We start from the raw sequence: 22,745 nt of genomic DNA, 5'->3' as shown, positions 1-22,745 counted from the left end.
TCCAAATTGCAGTTGATCTTAAAACATTACCCCTTGTTGAGTTTTAGTGTACTATCAAAGAAGAATATTCACAATTATCTGAAAAGGCTGTAATGTATGCCTCTCTTTTCCAACTACATATTTGTGTGAGGATGGATTTTAAACCCAAACAATGTTAGGTCAAGAGATTGAATGCAGAAGTAGATTAAGAGAATTCAACTGCCTTCTATTGTCAGTCATTAAAGAGATTTGTAAAAATACTGTAAAACAATATCACTCTTATTAATTTTTTTTATTTTGGAAAATAGAGTTATTTTTCATAAAACTTACATTAACATATAATGAGTTATGATTTTTGAATAAATAAATATTTAAAAAAGTTATTGGCTTTAATGGCTAATAGAATAAATACCGGTAGATAGTATTAGTACATAATCAAAAGTTCTTTGGGGTCCTCCATAATTTTTAAGAGTGAAAAAGGCATCTTGAGACCAAAACATTTGAGAACTGGTGCCCTAGAAAAAATGTACCCACATACATTAGAAATGTGTAAGAATGTTCATAGCAGCAATATCTACAATAGCCAAGAGTCCGGAAACAACACAAAAATGTTCATCTACAGTAGAGTGGGTAAAGAAATGTCACGTGCAATCTTGATGTATTTCACAATAAAAAATAATACTTGGAAAGGGCCAAACCCCCAAACAAAACAAAACAGAACAACAAACAACTCAATAAGAGTAGCAAAGTCTCCTTTCCACTCTTCTCCCAGCTCCATGCTGGGCTCCCCAGAGTAACCAGTATTCCTAGAGATTGTCCACACGCATGTGCAAGGGGATATGTATCATGCACCCTCCTATCTGTTGTTGTTACACAGATGGTCACATACTCTTTGCCACTGCTCTTCACTTTACTCTCTTTTCTCAACAATGGACCTTTGGTGATTATTCCATTCTTACAGTCGCCTTTATTCTAATAGTTGCATAGCATTCTATGTATGGATGTATTATAATGTTTAATCAAGTCCCTGTGGATGGTAAGGTAGTTTGCTTCCAGCCTTTGGTCATAAAGCACAGAAAGATATCCCAAATATCTTTGTGCATACATCTTTGTGTACATGTGTGTGTATATCTGCAGGGTAAATTGTTAGGTGTGGAAAGTTGGGGTCCAGAGTGTATATTTCAAGTGTTGATGCTATTGCCATGCTGCTCTCCAAAGTGGCTGTGCCAATTTTACCCCTTACCAGCCGTGTATGAGACGGTCCCTTTCCCTGCACATACACACCCATAATGTTTAACCTTTGCTTATCCGAGAGGTGAAATGCAATTGCATATTCAGTTTTCTCTTCTTTTATTAGGTGCCAGGGCAGAAGACAGGATATTTCCAGTTCTGGTTCGGATTTAACTCCTTGATAAGCACCAGGCTAACTGCTGGTTGGGCTCTGAGAGAGAGGGGCAGGCTCTGAAATTCCACCTTCAGAGGGAAGAGCATGCCCTTAACTTCCCTGGGCAGCTGGCACCAGCCCGCGTCACCCCGGGTGGCCGCTAGAGGGCATCAGCGCCCACCGCAAAGCACCGGGAGGGCACATGGGGTCTTGGAGCGGGCCCGTGGGAACCTCTACCCTCTAACCCACCCAGGGCTTCTGCTCCTCGACCGCCACTCCGCCCTCGCTGGGTGGGTGACCCGGCCAGGCTCATCCCGCCCTCCCAGGCTTCCCCAGGACTCAGGGCTGCTGGGGTGTGATGGCCTTGGGCTAGGGGCATGGGTGGAGTGGGCACGACCCCTCCAAGCCCATCTGCCCTTGGTCCCTCCGAAGCTTGCTCAGCTGATGCTCCGGGGATACCCCAGAGGGACCGGTGAGTAGGGGTCACTGCTGGGACAGTCCGTCCAAGGGCCTTCTACCTTTGTGCTGGCCAGAGGGTCCTTGTTCACAAAAGCCTGGACAAATTCCTCAGGTCCAATGTGTTGTAGCCGTTCCTGCACCAGAGACAGAAAAGGAGTTGGGAAAATGGGAAATGTATGGGGAAGGGATGCTCCCTGGGGGCCTGGCATGGGCCCAGCTGCCCTTCTCACCGGGCCTCTACAGCCCTGTTCTGGGTTGTCACAGAGCTTAGCACCATCTTGAAGGGGGCAGCCCCTCCTTTCCCATGCTCAGGGGCAGCTGTATTTCATGGGGGCAGGGGTCAATGTCTCCATAGGGAGTGCTTGTAGGGTGTGATACCTAGGAAACCAGGTTCGAAATCGGGTAATTGAAATGACCTGCTCCCTCCAGGGTAGGCCTGGTGGCTAAGAGCATGGGGTCTGGGTCAGAATTGAATCCTGGCTCTGTCCCTTCTGCTGTGTGACTTCTGGCAAGTCACTTAAACACTCTGGCTTTAGCTTCCTCAACCGTGAAAAGACAATAATAATAGCACCTATCTGGTAAGGTGGTGGGAAGATGAGATAGTGCACGTAACTCTTGAATATAATGCCTGGAAACCAGTAAGGGTGCCATAAATGATGGAGGTTTAAAAGAAAAGAACCCTACTCCCCAGCTTCCCTTCTCTCTGGGGCAGGCCCCTTTGGCCTCTGCATCTACAAGGAGCCCAATATACTGGAGGTTAGGCCAGGGCATCCCTTTCACACACAGGAAGGCCTGTCTGCGCTTCTCTGGAAAGCTGGGGTGGGTACAGTGTGACTGTGTGAGTCCTGGATGGGGGAAACCGAGGCCCGGGTGGGGAAGGCCTTGGATGTGGGAGGATCACACATCAGGTGGTGTCAGAGCCAGGATCTGAACCTAGTTCCTCTGTCCCAGGCCTGGACTCTCAGGCAGGCCAGAGGTCAAAGTTGGGCAGGGCTGGTACCTCCAGCCTTCCTGTTCCTCGCCCCAGGTGTGGTGAGAGACTGCTCCAGAGTCAGGGTCCTCTGGAGATGCCTGGGTGGCCCTGATGTGATGGGCTCAGGCCCTGGGTTAGGCTGAGACCAGGTGGGGTACAAGACGGGGAGTTGGGGGGTGGCCGGCTATTTTCAGTGTCCCAGGCCCTGGGTCTGAGTGGAGGGCGGCGTGGGCCTGCTCACCAGCTCTATGTGGGTCAGCTGCTGAGCCAGTGTGTAGGGGTCACTGCAGATGCTGAGGAGCTCCCTGTGGATAGAGGCTGGAGGCTTGTTCCTGTAGGAGATGGGCTTGTCAGCGCCCAGCAGGCTTTCCGGCCCCTGGCCCAGAGCCGCCAGCTTCTGGTGCAGAGCCTGCAGGAGCTGATGCATCCTCTTTCGGTATGCCTGGAGGAGGGTAGAGAGAGGGTGCTCAGGCCTGGAAACCTGTCTCCGCATATCTAATAGCTGAGGCAGGCAGGCTCCCCAGCTGTCAGGGATGGGCTGCTCCTAGGTGTGCCTGCACCTCCCCCACCCTGAAATAGGACCCAATCCAGGGCAGGCTGGGTTTGGGGCCTACAGTCAAGGCTGGCTGGGGAGAAGGCTGCAGGATCACCAGTGGCAGCCAAGAAGAGCACACATTAGGGAGAGTGGCTGGGTGCAAGCCCCCCCAGCTGTCTGGGGAGAGGGGCAGCATGGGGTAGGGACTGCCAGGGGGTGGAGGGATAGAGGAGGGAGATGTGGAATGGGCCCTGCCCTGGGTGCTAGTCTTTTGCTTGGCTTCAATGGGGGTCCCCTCCTGTCTTCCAGGCCTAGCTTAGAGAGGCTTTCCCTGACCAGCCTTGCTGTTCATCCTCTGCCCCTGGCACTCTGTCTCCAGCTCACCCTGTGTGACTTCCTTATGGGACCCCTGCAGGAGATGATTGGGGTTGTTTACTCCCCTGCAGAATGACAGCTCGGCAGGGGCAGGGAAGTCTGCGTTAACCTCTCTGTGTCATAGCTCTGGGCATGCAGTGGACACTTGATAAGCATTTACTGTACCGACAAAGCCCCTCACCATGCAGCTCAGATGCTGGGCTTGGTGCAGGGACCACCCTCCCACCCCATGGGGAAACTGATTATTGCCCCTCAGAGACCCCTATTTCCAAGGAAGGTGCATCAGACTAGCTGGGTTTACTGAGCAAGTGGTCCACACATTCCCAAAGGTTTGGTCAGTAGCCCACAGAACAGGCCCCCGACTGGTCAGCAAATGGCTCCCCCAGAGGTGGATTCAACCCCCTTGAGCCAGGAGCTGGCCTGGAAGTGGCAGTGGGCATCCAGGGCCTGGACTCCTGCCAACAACAAGGTGTCAGGAAGACAGGTTCCCAGCAGGGCCTGGTCCCAGAGGCCTCAGAAGAAGGTTGTGGATAGTCAGTACTGCCAGGTAATTTCAGATAGAAAAAGTGCACATTCTTCATGCACACAAACCCAGAGGCATTTTGCAGGTGGGGCGTAGGGTGTAGGGCTTGCCTGGGGGACCTCAGTGTTTTCTCAAGTCTCTGATGGGGCTCAAAGGAGCACTGAGGTCCAGCATTGTTGGTGCCCAGAGCTCTGGTGATGGAGGTGGCATCCCAGCCCCTTATGAAAGTGCTTCTCTGTGGAGTGGCCAGGGCAGCTGTGGTAGAGCCTTCAGGACACAGGAAACCCGAACCCAAGCCCAAACCCTAACACTAACCCTAACTCCCAGAGCCGTGGGGGGCAGACCCAGAAGGCACCCATGGGTTAGCTGGGCAGTGTGTGGGTAAACTGAGGTCCAAGTCTTCCCTTTGTCGCCAGTGGAAGGAACAACCCGTCTCAGCTTTGCTGTATCCAAAAGTGTGGTCAGCACACATGCTGCCTCCCAGGTCTTCATTTGAGTGCCAGGAAGATGGTGAGTTAGGTCCAGTCAGAGCCAGCCCCGGTGACACAGTCACTGGTGATTCCCGACACCTCCACCAGCCCGCCACCTCTCTCTGCTACCCAGCCCAGAGGTGGCTACACTGGCTGTTGAGATCCCGCATTTCCCACTCAACCCTCCACCATCCCATCTGCCTCCTCTCCTGTCACCAGACTAACTCTCACTGGCACCAAGGACCTCCTGTCATGAAAGCCAGGGGCTGTTTCTCAGGCAGCATCTGCCTCAGCTCCCCAGTTTCTCCTGCCTTGGGCTGTTTGTAGGCTTGTCTGTCTGCACTGTGATTGCATGCTGGGTTCCGCCTGCCTCTGTCTATTCCTCTCTTCACCATCCTCTGTACTTCATTCCTGGGTTTTCTGGTTCATGTGCAGAGTGTCGTTTAGTATTCGTGTGCAGACAACCTTCTCCTCTGATCTCCAGAGCCATGTGGGCAACGGGCCACCTGGACCTGGTGCATGCAAGAAGTCATGCTCTCCTCCCCAGGGCTGCCTCTTCCACCTGCATCCCTGTCCGCTGAACGGAGCACTGGCATCAGGCACCTGGACGTGGAGCCATCCTCAAACCACCTTCTCCCTCAGGCCCTCCAGGCCATCACCAACCCTCTTGATTTTGCTTTCTTCCATTTCCGTGCTTGTCGTCCACCACAGTGTATGTGGTCCAGGCCATAGTCATTTCCCTGGTGGCTGCAGTGGCCTCCTCAGTGGACCCCATGCATTCACGCCAACCTCTCTCCATTCCACCCTGTAGCAAGAGTGTTCTGTTCAAAATGCACATTTGACCACTGCACACTTCTTCCCTAAATTGCAAATTGCTTTTGCAAAGACAGAAAACCTGACATGGCTGGGAGGCCCTGAGGTCAGCTCTGGGCATGCTCAATGGCCTCCATGTAGCCCTTGCTCCTCTTTTCTGTGCTCCAGACCCAGACCACTCCCCGATCCCTTTGACCCCTTGTCCCTACTGCCCCATGACCCAGGCAGGACCTGTACAGCCTTCTCCCTCCAAGCTCCATGCCCTTCCTTCACAGCCCTTGTCCAAGCCTCTCACTGGAGTACCAGCTCCATGAAGGCAACACTGGGTCACTCTAAAGGCTGGTCCCCAGCATGAAAAGGAGGGGCCCACACATATTTGCTGATTAGATAAAACTGGCCTTCACCTGCTTCTAGACAGTCAGCCTCTCCAAGGCAGACTTCAGAGCTCTACTAAAGTCAAGGATGCAGTGCATCTGTGGCTACAGTTTGATAGAACCAGGCACTGGCCCTATTTTTAAAAATATGCAGACAATTTAGCAGGACTTGTTTCTATTGAACCAATATTCACTCCAAACAATTGCCATTGCTTGCATGCTAATTCATTTAAAAATTTTCCTCTAGTGTTAACCTCAAGCTTATCTGTTGCTTTTTTCCTGAATCTTCTGTTCCCCCTCTGAATGTGGGGAAGGTATTTGACCTTCTCTTTGACCTCCTCTCATTCTCTCACTGATTTCTACACCTTGTGGATGCCGTCTGGGAGATCTCAGTGAATCCGGGCAGGCCCAGGGACCTACCGCTGAGAACGCCAGTGTGTTCCTTGTCACTGTCAGGAGCCCACATTCGAGCGCCAGGGTGCACCCAGCATGGCTCAGCTCTCCCCCAGTGGCTCGCCCGTGAGCTGGGAGGATGGGGACTGGACTGTTTTCTCTGTCATTCTCACAGAGCTGCCTGCTGCATGCACGGAGCCGAGTGTGAGTGTAGAGGTCGCCATCCAAGCGTGGCCTGGGTGGTGGCCATGGCTCTCCAGGTGCCTCCAAGTTCTCTTGGACCAAGCGTTTCATGATTAGGATCCATTTCCATCCAGACAAGTACGGGCCCTTGTTTTCTGAAGTTCCTGAAAGCTCCCACCTGAGCCAGCCCGCGGCTGATGTCCAATGGGCTTAGCCCACCTGCACAGGCAGGAGTTCTGCACCCACTGCCAGCTCATTCTCTGTCAGCTGTCCACCACCTTTGCCCTTGGCGGGAGCTAGCAGACAGCCATGTGAGTGGGAGAGCAAGGCCAGAGCGAGGAAGGCTGCCCGTACAGTCAGCTTCCTCTGGCCAGCCCAGTGGGTGTGGTCAAGGCACTGCTGTCCTCCTGTCCTGTCTCCCTCACCAGGGCTGTGACCCTCTAGGCCTTCCTGTGATCCCCCAGTCTCCCTCAGCCTCGGCATTGGTCTTCCTGAGCTGTAACTGCTGAGCCCAACCTACCAGGATGGGAGCCGAGGGTGGACTGGAGCAGCACAGAACCCACAGTCATAGAGAATGGCCTTCCCAGAGCCGCTCCAGCCCCTTGTTCCTGGTTACTGAGAGGTGGTGGGGAGCACAGTGAGGACCTGAGGCTTCCAGGAAATGGCAGGGGGGCAGGAAGAAAGAGAAAGGTGTCACCTTTCACAGCTACTTTGATGGGGAAGCCCCACTCCTTCCTGGCCCTGTACCACCTCCTCCACGTTCCTGAGCAGCATTGTTCTCCTCACAGCCCTTTGAGGGAGGGCTTATCATCTTCCCTCTTACAGAAATTAATTTAAGTTCCAGAGAGGTTAAGTAACTTGCCCAAAGACACGCAGTTCTGAAAACACTTGTGTTCATCTCATTGTATTATGCACAACACTTTATATCATCCTATCTTGATCCTATCTCTGTGTAAGAAATCTTTTACAAGATGATTCTGAAATGTTTTTGGAGCAAAAGATATAATGCCTATGATTTAAAAACATAATTTGGAGGGAGGGGAAGTGTGTGAGGGGATAGAAGAAACAAGTTTGGCAAAATGTTGATAATTGTTGAAGCTAGGCTATGAGCACACAGGAGTTCATGGTTACTATTATCTATGTTTGTATATGTTTGAAATGTTCCATAACAAAAGTTTCAAAAAAGTTAAAAATAATCCCCATGTGCCTGAACTTTGGAAAGAATTTGTTCCTCATCATAGCTCACATTTACCAAATGCTGAAGTACGAGCACACGTGACTTCAGGGCCTTTGCTGCAGACCTGTGTGGTGGGAGCAGTTATCGTCTCTGTTTGACTGATGAAGAAACTGAAGTTCAGAGAGGGGAAGCACCTTGCCCAAAGTCACATAGCTGTGGTTTCTGAGCTGGGATCTGAGCTCAGAAGGTCTGACCCTGACCTCATGTTCTGAGTGCTGTGGGCCCTGCCTCATCAGTTAGGTTCAGGGCTCACCAGCTCCTTTCCCAGCTGAGACTGTGCCTGTGCTGGGAGGGGAGCAGCCTGCAGTCCACCTGCAGCATCCAGGGGAGGGAAACCAGCACCTACAGGACATCCCCTTGGAGCAGGTGCTTTCTGGGGAAGGGCAACTTGGGGATTACAAAGACACATGGGGCACCCGTGGCCTGAGCCTGGGCGGGTGGCATGGAGACTAGGGAATCCCAGGTCCAGTTCTCACCACTCAGCACACCTAATTGGATTCCAAGGGAAGGAATGAGAAATGCCCCGAATGAGTTATTTCTGCTTTGAAAATCCACACCTGGTGGATGGCTGCTTTCTATAGCCCATTCATAGGTCTTGGCTGTATATTATTTTCATCTACTGGGTAGTTAGAAAAGATTTCCCGGCACAGTCTTGACAGATTTTTTGAGGGCTCAGTGAGGAGGCACTGCTTCTCAAGGAAACAAGCCCAGGACTTACACCCATCCCACGCCACCGTGGCCAGAATGGCAGGGTCTGCCTCTGAAATTGCTCTGCCAATGGCAGAGGCAGGCCTGATAAGGGCAGATAACCCATCTTGTCAATGGCTTAGACCTCACCTGCTTGAAGGCCTACTGTGGCGGGGGAGAGAGATAAAGCAGAGGACTGGGCTCTCATCTCACTACATACCCTCTGCTCCATCCATCCATCCATCCATCCATCCATCTACCGTCCCTGCAACCATCTATTTCCCACCCATCTGTTACTGCCCACCTCCCCTTTTATACAGTCACCCACCCACAGATCCATCAATTCACTTATCTATCCTTCCTCCCTCCAGTCTAACATTTGCCCTCATCCATCCATTCATACATGCATCCACCATTCATCCATCCATCCATCACCATCAATCCACCATCCATCCATTCATACATACATCCACCGTCCATCCGCTCACCCACCCATCCATCCATCCACCATCCGTCCATCCATCCATCCATCCATCCATCCACCCACCCACCTTCCCATCCATGTTCTCACCCACCCACCCATACCCACACACAACCATCTACCTACCCATTCACTCACCCTCCCATCCATCTAGTCATCCATCTACCCACTCATCTAGCTATCATTTCTACCTTTCTCCTCCACTTCTTTCCATCAATCTCTCCACATCCACTTAGCCCATAAATCTCCCTGCCTACCCAACTTCCCAAACATCTTTCTTTCCCCCTCGACTCATCCATCAAAGTAGCCAACTATGTACCAAGCCGGTCAGTCAGCATCTACCCTTCCTGCTTCATCCTCCTGATCCATCCAATCATTGAGCCTTCCCTGAGTCTCCTTTCTGCTGCAACCTAAGCCAAGTTTTATAATCCCCAGATGGATCGGGGATGCAAAGGAGGAGGAGGAGATGACCCTCATCTCACCGAGCTCTCATAACAACTAACTTGCTGGCTATGTGAAATGACATCAGGGCAGGGCATCCCTTTCTGAGCCTCAGTTAGGCCTTGGACTTTACAGCTACCTGGTGCCCAGCCTGCCTTGGCAGTTCTCCTTTGGCTCTGGCTGGCTCTGTGTTCAGACCCACTGTGGGGCATGTCACTAGCTGTCAGCTTGCCGCATTCAGTCTCCTCCCAAGGCAAGCAACATGCACTCCCCCTCAGTGTTCTCACCCTAATCCTGGGAGGTAGGGAGTAGGGAGTTTTGTTCCTCTTTCACCTTTAAGTGCTTTCCCCAGAGTAATGCAGCTGGGAGAGCAGGGCAGGGTGTGGGGCGCAGAGGCACCAGATGCCCAATACACTGGCTGCCTCCCAAGCTACTGGGGAAGAGGGTTCTGCCAGTCCAGCCTAATGGGTCATTGACCTATGGCCCGACCACGCAGCCACAAGAGCCCTTCACTTGCCATCTGATGCCACTGATAAGAGCAGGACAGGAGAAAGGTCAAGAGACCAGGCCTGGAACCAGAGGCCTGCTCTCCCTGCCAGCTCTGCAGTGCCTGATTCTCTGATGGGGCAGAAAGGGGCTGATTTTAGAGGGGCTGCAGTGTGCTGGTGGGGAGATGAGGACCCTGAGGCCATCCCAGGAACAGGCTCAGATCTGGGGTGTGAGGGTGTAGACAAGGTGAAGAGAATCCCGCTTGGCTCGCCCACCTCGTCACAGGGGGCGATGCGGCCCACCACATCCTTCAGGTGACTGATGGTCGACTCCTCCTGGAAGTCCCGAGGGAACGTCTCTGTCCACTCGGCCAACAACTGGAGCAGTTTGGGGCCAAACTTCCGGACCTGGGCCTGCAAGGCAATCCGAGGGTCGTCTGCATTTGGTGAGGGTTGCTTGGGAGGTGGGGGTCATAGCAGCCACTGTCTCAGCCACTCACTGCGCGTCTGGGCTGTCCGAGGGGCAGCAGCAATGGCCGAGGCGGGGTGGGCCTCGTGCCTACTTTGTGCCAGGAGACAGAGACGGGACATGAGGATGGGGGCTGACCACAGCAGAGCAGAGGGGGACAGACACACGTTTGGAATGGGGGTCATCTCTTGTTTGTAACTGCCAGTCGTCCCATCTCCCTTTCTGTGGTGACAGCATCTGTTTTCCTGTGGGGTCTCCCTCTCCATCCTTCCCAGCTGATCCTGACCCAGGGCTCCAGGAGTGTGCCCAGATCAGTGCTGGCCAATCAGGGCATGGCACACCCCCATCATGCACTGTGATTGGCTCACAGAGGGGCATGTGGCCTAAGCTAAGCCAATGAGATCGGGGCTTTTATTTATCAGGATCCTCTTTCCACAGGATTGGGAAGGGTAGACCATGACCCTGGAGCTGCGGAGGCCATCAGTCACTGTACAGAGAACCTGCCTGAGCAAGAGTGAGGCTGGCCAGAGGTAAACAAAGCAAGGGGTCTTAGGGAGAAAGACCACGTTTTAATGGTGTTTTAGTCCCTGGAGCCAATGGTAGCTTGAGACTTTGCAGTTATATGAGCCAGTAAGGTCCCTTTGCCTTAGGCCAGTTGAAACTGGGTTTCTATCACTGGACAGCGGAACCCTACTGACACATGTATAAATAGACAGTTGTAGCCCATGGGATATGGCGAGGGACAGAGGAAAGGATACGGGGAACCGAGGGAAGGCTGAGCCAACAGTGGACCTGCAGAAGAAAGGGTGGAACAGAGGGTGCTGGGGGCAGGGAGACCAGCAGGCACGGCAGGGCCATCCCAGGCCACAGATGGGGATCTACTCATGGGGCTCTGCGGGCCCAGGTTTGGGCTGTGTGAGCTCAAGGCTCCCCTAGGGCATTGGAAAACAGCACTGGGGTTAAAGGTTCTGACTCTGTCCCTTCTGGCTCTGGGCTTCAGACACGTCAGAAACCCCTGTGGGCTCCTTGTCAGGAGAACGGGAGCAATTGCTGCCTCTCCAAGATGTTGATTCACAAGTGCATGTCAGGGGAGACCCAGTACACTCGGAGGCCCCTGGCCCTGCCCTGCCTCTCACCTTGTCCAGCACTGGCTTGTCCAGCTGCTGCTGCTCGATGCACAAGTGGCAGACCCGGGCCAGGAGCTCCTGGGGCTCGATGAAGAGGCGGGAGCTCAGCAGGAAGGTAAAGATGTAGGCTTTCTGGGGGGATACGGGAGAAAGGCAGCATGTGCTCACAAGGGCATGGAAGGACGTGCCTCCCAGCCTACTCCACCCCCAGGCCCAGCCAGCCCCAGCTCTGCTGTCTCCCCCATGCCTGGTGGAAGAGAGCCCAGTCTGCTACCCCTCCTCCCCACTGGGTGGATCACCCACCTCAGGGTAGTAGTCAGCTTTGGGCACCAGCTGCTCGATCAGGGTGTCCAGGGAGGCTGAGGATGGAGCTCCATCCAGGAGGGGCTGCCCGGCCTGCTCACCATCCGTGGGCTCAGGGTGGGGTGGGCCGAGGCTGCCTGGAGTGACCATGTCGGAGGTGCTCAGTGTCCGGGGCATGCCTACCTGCAATGGCAAGGGGCATTTGGACCTGCTGGTCCCCCAGGATCCTGGCTGGGCAGGCCCTGCCTCCCATAGGCTCTTCTGTGCCCACCTGAGCCCAGTGATCACCTCCTGGGAGGGCTGCCAGGGAGGGATCCCCCCACCCCATAGCCACTGCATCCCCAGGAATCATCTCTTTTCCATTATCATTCCTAGACATTTAGGGACTGACTGTTTCCAGTATCCACTCCTACTCGCAGTGAAGGTTGTTTTTGACCAGGCTTAGACAATCAACGTATTTGCCCTGCTGCTGGCCACAAGAATGAGTCAGGGGTGGACCTGATCCAAACTAGAGGGCTCAGATGCAATCCTAGAACTTCTGTGGCACTTGAAAGCTCTTTCCCCTGGGTCCCTGAGCAGTGGAATGGCACGGCTGGGACCATCCTGTCCCTCAAGGAGCCAGGAAAGTGAGCACATTCCTGAGTTCAGTGGGTGAGGCCCTGGATCCTGCTGTGCCCGAAGCTGCTCTGTGGACTGCTCCATTACATGAGTCTGTTTGAGTTTCTCTCAGGTGCAGCCAAATGACTGTCCAGGCTCTTTGTGATTAGGACCCACTGACCTGTCCAGCTATTCCCCCCTTGCAGGAAGGCTCTCCCACCATCTTCAATCCTCCATCCCTCTGCACGTGGCTGAAGTGACTCCCCCTAGGTGGGACCTTCCCTGTTTCCCTGCAGCAACCCCTCAAGGCTGGGCCTGACTTCCGGTGGGCATCAGCAGATTCTCCCTGTCAGCATTGTGGAGTGCTTGGGGTGCTGCTGGTGCCTGGTATAGAGAAAGGTCTCCAGCCAGACCTCCTCCAGGTGGGGCCACAGCACACATGTCTTCTGACCCAGCACTGAGTCAAGGTCCTGGCCTGCAGCAGGCACCTGTCCACGAGTGTGCACTGGACAGTGCTTCCTCCCTCGGGCTCTGCACATATGCCTGTTGGCCAGTGTTCCTGAACGAAGCCTTTGGGGCACTTGTGGCAGCGAGTCCTGGCCAAGCCTGTGACTGTTTAACCATCTCCCATACGTTTAACCAGCTCCTATACGTACCCATCTCTCCATACATTCAAGTAGCCCCCGCAGCTTTAACTGTGGAGTCCTGCAGGATCACCACAGGGACCTTACAGGGAGCAGCCTCCCCACTGCCCCTCTCACCTCACCCCTGCTTCCCCCATGGCAGACCCTGGCCCCAGCCTGTTTCTGACTTCTCCTGCCCCCTGGTGACCTGGCCCTGAAAGTAAAGACAGAGGGACTTGGAGAGTCCAAGCTGATGTTGGGGATCAGAAGCAGCCCCGCAGAGGGCCGTCCCTAGGGCGTGCAGGGACTGGGTTACGGTGCAGGGAGGGTGCGGGAACCAGTCTGAACAGCGGCCTGGACAGCCCCAGCCCTAGGGACAGCCACAGCTTTATTTCACCTTTCCAGCAAAGTTGTAAGTGTTCAATTTTCAGTTGATGAAACTAAAATTTCACAAAATTGTCTCCTGTCCATCCCAGTGGGAAAGCTGCTGCACATGAGGGCACATGGGGGCTGCCCTGCAGGGAATGGTGGTTAACTCTGGGGTGAGCGCTGCCTCTGCCGCACACCCAGAGCCCAGAACCAGAGCCCAGTTCCACTAGACAGAAAGCTCTTGAGGCCAGAAAGGTCCGCTCTCTCCTGCCAGACACCTGGCACCTCCTCCCTGTAGCCTGTCCCAGATCCCAGTTTTCTCAAAGATGAGCCAGTAGTGGAGGTGGAGGCGATTCTGGAAACCTCTCTGTAGCTCAGGGTGGTCCGTCAGACAATGTGAGAGGGGCTGCAGAGGGGCCTTTCTGGGGAAGCCAGGATGCCACAACTTCAAGAGGTGAGCTGGGAAGCATCCAGAGCACCTCAGGTCTGGCCTGGTACTGGGAGCCGGGTGTGGGGGGCCGGACACACGAGGAAGGGGGGAGGGCTTGGACCCAGCTCTGTTCCGAAGCAGCAAGTTTACACTGGAGGTCAGGGGTTGCGTGGAGCTGGGGGCCAGAACCATTATGACTCACAGGGATGCCCAGAGAGCAGATGGGTGGTTGATGTTGCCCTCCCACCTCCAAGCACCCATCCTGTTGCCAGCTGGGCTCTGGCCTGATTATCAGTGGATGGATGGGCTTGGCCCCCTGCTGCAGTCTCTGGTGTCTCCTGCTGTTGCTGATGGTCATTCATGCGTGCATGCATGGAGTGGCTGCATACGGACAGGACCTCTCAGAGCTGGCAAGGGGTTGGGGAGGCAGACATAAGCAAGCCAAGGCATGCAGAGAGACTGTACCACTGAGGCTCTGAAGGGTGTGCCCAGGCAAGGGGAGAGGGGATGATGACTTCCTGCATCTGGGTATTCCTTTGAGATAGGGTGGGTGTGGTCAGAGCCACGGTAGTGCCCTGACATTCCTCCCACCCCTCCCCGAAGGTGCGCTGGCACAGACGTCATCCTCCTCCCTTGAGCAGGGGCTCCAGCCTACTGGGAACACAGACGGGCTGCGGAAGTGGCCCCCATTCACCCTTTCCCATAGTAACTGCTTTTATTAATTTCTTACCTATTTTTCTGTCCTTCTGTATACAAGGACAAGAAAATATAAATATATATATTCCCCCCTTTCTTTATTACACAAAAAGTAGTGTATTGCACACACTCTCCTGTGCTCTTTTCACTAACAGTACATTTTGGAAATCTTCCCATGGCAGGACAGAGCATGTTCATGCTTTTTATTTTTTAACTGTCCCATAGTAATCCATTGTTTGGATGTCCAACGGTAATTTTTTTTTAACATCTTTATTGGAGTATAATTGCTTTACAATGGTGTGTTAGTTTCTGCTTTATAACAAAGTGAATAAGCTATACATATCCATATATCCCCATATCTCCTTCCTCTTGCATCTCCCTCCCACCCTCCCTATCCCACCCCTCTAGGTGGTCACAAAGCACGGAGCTGATCTCCCTGTGCTATGCGGCTGCTTCCCACTAGCTATCGGGGTAATTTTTAAAAGCCAACTCAACTGTCCATCAACAGATGAATGGATAACAAAATGTGATGGATACACACGATGGGCTATTATTCAGCCTTAAAAAGGAAGGACATTCTGACATGTGCTACCACGTGAGTGAAACTTGAGGACTGTAATGCTGAGTGAAATAAGCCAGACACAAAAGGACCAATCTGTATGATTCCTCTTACATGCAGCTCCTGGAGTAGTCAAGTTCATAGAGACAGACAGTAGAAGGCGGCTCCCAGGGCAGGAGGTGCATGGGGAGTTACTTTTATTCAGAGAGCTTCAGTGCTGCAAGATAAAAAGAATTCTGGAGATGGATGCTGGTGGTGGCTGCACAACAATGTGAATGTATTTAATGCAATTGAACTGCACACTTAAAAATGGTTAAGATCGTAAATTTCATGTTATGTGTATTTTACCACAATTTTAAAAGAAGCCAGTGATGCTGGGAAAATTGTTTATTGTCACAATTTCCCTTGAGAATCCTTGGAATCACCAGTAGTTCCCCAATGTGTGCTTCTAAGCACACAGCCTGCATGGTGTACATGAGCAGCAGCTGGGAGTACAGGGCCGGCACAGAGGTCCCGAGCGGGCTGGCGGGCTACTCCGTCTGTGCCCCATCTAAAGAGCTGTTTCAAGTTATCTCTCTTTGCTTTGCCTGGGGGCCTGGGACTCCGTGTGTGTGTGTGTGTGTGTGTGTGTCTGTGTGTGTGTGTGTATAGACAAGTGCATGGTATGACTCCAGTAGGTGTCTGCTTTATGCCCACTAAATGAACAAGACAACAAAACAACCAGTGCTGTCTGGCATGTTGGAACAGCCCTTTAAACACTGCTGGGCAGGGCTATACACTGTCACAGCCCCTTTGAATTGGACAAGATTTGACTCGATGTGCAAAGAGCCTTATGTTTGAGAGTGTTCTTTCACCTTAATCAAATCCTTGGAAATTTATCCCAAGAAAATCATCTAAAGAGGAAAAGTTTTGGAAAGGAGTTTGGTTTGGTGTTAATTATAAGCAGTGAACAAAATGCAGAACGCCACAGATGATGAACAGAAGGAGAACATACCCATTAGTGGAGTTTCTGTTGCCGTTGAAATGACAATTATGAGGACTCAGTGATAACACAGAAATGGTTATGATGTAACAAAGTGAAAATGGGAGGAGAGAAAACTGCACATATGACACGATACAAGCAATATTATTCCAATGAATAAAATTACAATGGGACACTGAAAAAATGCTTCATTGGTGTTCATGCCCCCTTTGCCCCGATGTATGCTATTGTCTTGGTGCTATCCATTCAAGCTGAATGAAGGTCGAGCTCAGTCATCAAACATAGCTGAGAAGACGAAAGGCCCCCAGAACACCTGAACACATCCCAGGGCTATGGCGGGTGGTGGGATCGCGGGCATGCTCACCCCGTGACCCTCTGAGGGGACGCAACCAACAGTGGCCCAGCCATGGTTTGAATGCAAAGTCCACTTTCTGATGTGTCCAGGTGAGGGCCCCTTTACCCCAGGACTAACCACACACCACACCTTCGAACACGCTGCACCTGCTTGCCTGGCATGCCTCCTGACCCCTGTGACCCCTGGGCCTCCCCAATCCCCCAGACTTCACACTGGCCTTGGTCTCCTGGCATTGTGTTCTCTCCAGGAGGAGGCTGGCTCGCCCACTGCTGCACTCTAGGGCCCGGCTCCCTGACACACATGCACAGTGGGTGCTCGGTCAAGATACGTGGCATTCAAGTGATTCAGTGGTGCAGGTGAGAGGCAGTGAAGCCTGAAATTGAACAGTGCAAAAAGGGATGATGAGGTGTGGCCAACACACCAGGCATTCAAGTACTGGAGTCTGTGGGAGGGAGGCTGGGGAGAAGCCTGCAGTCCTGACCTGGGAAGGCCAATCTTCCCTGCCTGATGCCCCATCTCATCCCTTAGGCCTCCCATCTTACCGATAAGGAAACTGAGGCTCAGAGTGGGAAAGGCAGGTACCCAGCTCTCATGCTGAGTACATGGAAGAGCTGGGACTTGAGCACAGGTGAGTCTGAACTCCAGGCCCTGTTCCTGACCATCAGCCCACCTGGGCACTGATGCTGGTATCCCCAGGCCACAGTGTCAGAGGGACTCGGTCAGACACTTGAGGTGTGACCAGCAGTGCCCAAAACACGAGGAGAGAAAAAGCCCATGCTGGTTGGCCCGGGGTCACAGTGGCCCCTACGGGGACAGGCCATCCCTTCCAGGTATTAACTTTGGCCTGTGGGCCCACGTGCACAGAGGACCACCTCTCCCAGGTGCCACATCTCCTTCCCAGCCCAGACCTGAGCTCCAAATCCACCCCTCTTGGCACCTCCATTGGCTGGGTCTGCTTTCTTGGCCTCCATCTCCTTTCCTTCTGGCTACAAACACAGGAGTTTTGCTTTGGGGAGTAGCCACACCCTCTGATGAATACTGACAGTCCTGGTGGGACTACCAGGGAGGCCCACCCTCACTTGGCCAAGGGGCGGGAACCAGCCCAGCCTGGGCCAATCAGACACACTGCCCTGGAAAATGCACTTGGTTGGTGTGGGGGGACCTGACCTAAGCAGGCCTGACCTGCTGCAGGCCAGGCCTGGGAGGGGCAGGGGTGGCTTCTGAGTCAGTTTCCCCCCAACCTAGGCTTGTGCTCCTGCCTCAGTTTCTCTGCCTATGTCTCCTATTCCCCTGCTTAGTCCCTGCCCCTCAGGCGTATATATGGATCCCCGTGTTTAAGTCTCCAGGCCCTGCATGTGGAGGTGCTGGGACTCCCATGACAGTTATGAGGGGTGGGCAGCGAGCCTGCATTGCATGGATCTGATCTGCAGGAAGACTGGCAGATGCAGGGAGAGGACCCCCAGCAAGCCACCCTGCAGGTGAGGCTGGTAGAGAGTGGCCAGAGCTGTGGGCACGAGAAAACACAGCTCCGCTGGGCTCCCTGAGGGCTGACCACGTGCTCAGACCTTCCAGGTTTAAGAGAGCCCAGAATTCCTGACATTTTGTATTTTGATTTTAATTAAATTTGTTTTTTTAAAAAAGCCACAGTGGGGACCACACTGTATGACGAAAGCACATTTAGAAATGACATCTCTGGCTCCTGGGTGGCCAGTCTACAACCCTCATTCTGCTGGCCCAGCCCACAGGGCTGGTGATTGGCATAAAAAAGCTGCCAAAAATGGAAATCCAAAGACCCTATGGAAGGAATGTGTGTGGCTGGTCAGTGCAACATGTCTTAGGGACTGGAGAGGAGATGTTCTCCCCAGCCTTCTTTCCTGGGTGGGCACCGGGCCAGGCTTGACCGAGGGGACAGAGGGAAAGACACTCCTAGAAAACGGCCCTGAAAAGTGCCTTTGTGCACAGAGAACAGGGAAAAGAATCCCTCCTCTTTATTTTATGAAGAGGAACCGGTAAGACTAAGTGCACAAAGCACTCAGCACAATACCTGCCATGGAGAAGAAAGGACCACCAAGGTCAGTCCTCCCCACGGGTGCTCACCACCTGCAAGGGCTTAGAACACAACATGAGCAGCAATTCCAACTGCTAATGGAGCTCTGTGCCAAAATTCCGAACAGCACTCCTGTGCTTCACCAGGGTTTCCAAGCTGGCTGTGGCCTGATGGCCCTCTACCCTGCTCCTCCAGGCTTGTAGCTGGAGCTTCTGAAACCAGCTATCAATAGCTGCTGGGGGTTATCCCTGCCAACTGACTCTTGAAGGATGTAGTTGTGGCCACAACTTCAAATCAGAGCCACTTCTGCCTTTGCCTCCCTATGCAGCATACGTTTACACATTTACATATTTGCATCCCATCATTTCTTCCCCCTCCCCCATTATATCTTTCTCAAAAATTGTTGTAATATCTGCTTAACATAAAATTTATCATATTAACCATCTTTAAGTGTACACTTCAGTGGCATTAACCATTTAGTTGCTCAATCATCACCACTATCCATCTCCAGAAATTTTCCATCTTCTCCAAATAAAACTCCATGCCCAGTAAGCAATAACTCCCCATTCTCCCCTCCCTTCAGCCCCTGGTCATCACCATTCTATTTTCTTCTTTAAGAATTTGACAATTCTAGGTACCTGTATAAGTGGAATCATATAGTATTTGTCCTTTTGGAAGGCAGCTATGTTCACCACTATACCACCAACACTGCACAGCAGTATTTGTCCTTTTGGGACTGGCTTATTTCACGTAGTAGAAAGTCTTCAAGGTTCATTCCTGTTGTAGTATGTGTCAGAATTTCCTTTCTTTTTTTTTTTTTTTTTTTTTTTTTTGCGGTACGCGGGCCTCTCACTGTTGTGGCCTCTCCCGTTGTGGAGCACAGGCTCTGGACATGCAGGCCCAGTGGCCATGGCTCACGGGCCCAGCTGCTCCACGGCATGTGGGATCTTCTCGGACTGGGGCACGAACCCGTGTCCCCTGCACTGTTAGGCGGACTCTCAACCACTGCGCCACTAGGGAAGTCCCAGAATTTCCTTTCTTTTTAAGGCTGGATATTTATACTGTATTTCACTGTATATTTATACTACATTTTCTTTATCCATTCATCCATCAGTGGACATTTGGGTTGCTTCCACCTTTGTCACACTGCTTTCCACAGCAGTTGTCCATTTTACATTCCTACCAGCAATGTAAAAGGGTTCCAATTTCTCCACATCCATGCTAATACCGATTTTCTTTATTTTATTTTTGCGGTACGCGGGCCTCTCACTGTTGTGGTCTCTCCCGTTGTGGAGCACAGGCTCCGGATGCGCAGGCTCAGCGGCCATGGCTCACGGGCCTAGCCGTGACCGGGGCACGAACCCGTGTCCCCTGCATCGGCAGGCAGACTCCCAACCACTGTGCCACCAGGGAAGCCCCGATTTTCTTTATTTTTGATGGTAGCCACCATTAGTGTATGAAGTGGTATCTCATTGTGGTTTTGATTTGTATTTCCCTAATGATCAGTGATGTTGAACATCTTTTCATGTGCTTATTGGCCATTCATATACATCTTCTTTGGAGAAATGTCTATTCAAGTCCTTGGCCCATTTTTGTATTGAGCTGTTTTTATTGTTGTTGAGTTTTAGGAGTTCTTTATGTATTTCAGATATTAATCCCTCTTAGCTTTGTGATTTGTAAATATTTTCTTCTATTATGTGGGTTGCCTTTTTACTCTGATGATAGTGTCTTTTGATGCACCAAAGTTTTTCATTTGGGTAAAGTCCAATTCGTCTATTTTTTTCTTTTGTTGCCTGTGCCTTTGGTGTCATATGTAAGAAATCATTGACAAATGCAATGTCATAAAGTTTTTTTCCAATGTTTTCTTCTAAGAGTTTTATAGTTTCAGCCCTTATGTTTAGGGCTTTGATCCATTTTGCATTAATTTTTGTATATGGTGTTAGGAAAGGGTCCAACTTCATGATTTGACCTGTGGATATCCAGTTTTCCCAGCACCATTTGGGAAAGGATTTTTCTTTCCCCACTGAATGGTCTTGGCACGCTTGTCAAAAATAATTTGATTCTATACACTGGCATTTATTTCTGGGCTTTCTATTCTATTCCATTGGTCTATATGTTTGTCTTTATGGCAATACTACACTGTTTTGATTACTGTAGCTCTGTATTAAATTTGAAATCAGCAAGTGCAACGCAAATCCTACAACTTTGTTTATCCATTTCAAGATTGTTTTGGCTATTCAGGGTCCCTTGAGATTCCATATAAAGTTTAGATGGAGTTTTCTACCTTGGCCAAAAACCCAATTGTAATTTTGATAGAGATTGCATTAAATCTGTAGATTGCTTTGGATAGTGTTAACATCTTAACAATATTAAGTCTTCCAATCCATGACACAGGTTGTCTCCACTTATTGGTGTCTTCTCTCATTTCTTTCAGTAATGTTTTGTAGTTTTCAGGGTATAAGTGTTTTGCCTCCTGGGTTAAATTGATTCCTAAGTGTAAGTTTCTAAGTTTATTCTTTTGATGCTATTATAAATGGAGTTGTTTTCTTAATTTCCATTTTGGATTGTTCATTGTTAGTATACAGATACACAACTAATTTTTTTTTGTTGTTGTTGCAGTATGCGGGCCTCTCACTGCTGCAGCCTGTCCTGCTGCGGAGCACAGGCTCCGGACGTGCAGGCTCAGCGGCCATGGCTCACAGGCCCAGCTGCTCTGCGGCATGCGGGATCCTCCCGGACTGGGGCATGAACCCGTGTCCCCTGCATTGGCAGGCAGACTCCCAACCACTGTGCCACCAGGGAAGCCCCACAACTAATTTTTTTGGTGTTGATTTTGTAGCCTGCTACTTTGCTGAATTTGTTAATTAGTACTAACAGTTTTGTTTTGTTTTTTGTATGTAATCTTTCGGGTTTTCTATATATTAGGTCATTTGTTTGCAAACAGCTAATTTTACTTCTTTTCTAATTTGGTTGCATTTTATTTCTTTTTCTTGCTCTGGCTAGAGCTTTTTTCACTATGTTGAATAGAAGTGGCAAAAACAGGCATCCTTGTCTTGTCCCTGATTTTAGAGGGAAAGCTTTCAGTCTTTCACCAGTGAGTATAATATTAGCTGTGGGTTTTTCATGTACGGCTTTTATTATGTTGAGGTAGTTTCCTTCTATTCCTAGTTTGTTGAGAGTTTTTATCATTAAAGGGTACTGAATTTTTTCAAATTCTTTTTCTGCATCAATTGAAATGATCAGACGATTTTTTCCTTCTTTTTTTAATGTGATGTGTTACATTAATTGATTTTCATAGGTTGAGTCATCTTTGAATTCTAAGAATAAATCCCACTTGGTCCTTCTAATATGCTGCTGAATTCAGTTTTCTAGTATTTTGTAGAGGAACTTTGCATCGATGTTCATGAGGTGTATTGGTCTATAGTTTTCTTTTCTTGCAGTGTCTTTGTCTGGCTTTCATATCAGGGCAATACTGGCCTCACAGAATGAGTTAGGAAGTGTTCTCTCTTTACTTTTTGAGAAAAGTTTGGAAGGATTGGTGTTAATTCTTCTTTAAATGTTTGGTAGAAATTCACCAGTGAAGCTGTCAGCTCCAGGGCTTTTCTTTGTCAGGAGGATTTAAATTACTGATTCAATCTCCTTACTAGTTATAGGTCTATTTAGATTTTCTATTTCTTTGTGATTCAATCTTGGTAGGTTTTGTGTTTCTAGGAATTGTACATTTCATCGCGGTTATCTAATTTGTTCTCATACAATTGTTCATAGTATTTTCTTATAATCCTTTTGTAGAATTGGAAGTAATGTTCCCACTTTCATTTCTAACTTTAGTAATTGAGTAATTCTCTTTTTTATTGTCAATCTAGTTAAAAGTTTGTTGATTCTGTTAATCTTTTTGAAGAACTAACTTTAGGTTTCATTGATTTTCTGTAATTTTTTTCTATTCTATATCTTATTTACCTCTTCTCTAATCTTCATCAGTTCCTCCATTCTGCTAGATTTGGGTTTAGGTTGCTCTTCTTTTTCTAGTTCCTTGTTGATTTGAGATCTTTCTTCTTTTGTTTTTTTAAATAAATAAATTATTTATTTATTTATTTTTGCCTGTGTTGGGTCTTCATTGCTGCGTGCAGGCTTTCTCTAGTTGTGGCTGGTGGGGGGGCTACTCTTCATTGCAGTGCACGGGCTTCTCCTTGCAGTGGCTTTTCTTATTGCAGAGCATGGGATCCAGGCATGCGGGCTTCCATAGTTGTGGCACATGGGCTCAGTAGTTGTGGCTCGTGGGCTCTAGAGCGCAGGCTCAGCAGTTGTGGCACATGGGCTTAGTTGCTCTGTGGCATGTGGGATCTTCCCAGACCAGGGTTCGAACCCATGTCCCCTTCATTGGCAGGCAGATTCT

The 22,745-nt window shown here is 50.7% G+C and overlaps 1 protein-coding gene across 2 annotated transcripts in view; it reads right to left on the bottom strand.

Moving 5' to 3' along the window:
• RASGEF1C (RasGEF domain family member 1C) overlaps positions 1-12,033 on the bottom strand; it is a 32,265-nt gene extending 20,232 nt beyond the window's left edge. Inside the window, exons 1-5 of one of the 2 annotated variants that reach the window (XM_029217972.1) lie at positions 11,695-12,033; positions 11,401-11,523; positions 10,072-10,209; positions 3,037-3,237; positions 1,882-1,956 (exon numbers count right to left, since the gene is read on the bottom strand). In XM_029217972.1, the coding sequence (XP_029073805.1) occupies positions 1,882-1,956; positions 3,037-3,237; positions 10,072-10,209; positions 11,401-11,523; positions 11,695-12,033 (876 nt within the window). The remainder of the gene's footprint in view (positions 1-1,881; positions 1,957-3,036; positions 3,238-10,071; positions 10,210-11,400; positions 11,524-11,694) is intronic. The other variant, XM_029217973.1, reaches the window with a different exon arrangement.
• Positions 12,034-22,745: the final 10,712 nt, after the last annotated feature.

The sequence above is a fragment of the Monodon monoceros genome, unplaced genomic scaffold (assembly GCF_005190385.1).
Source record: "Monodon monoceros isolate NGI ecotype Baffin Bay Population unplaced genomic scaffold, NGI_Narwhal_1 Super_Scaffold_12, whole genome shotgun sequence".
NCBI lineage: Eukaryota > Metazoa > Chordata > Mammalia > Artiodactyla > Monodontidae > Monodon > Monodon monoceros.
This window is presented reverse-complemented; position numbering and strand designations above follow the sequence as displayed.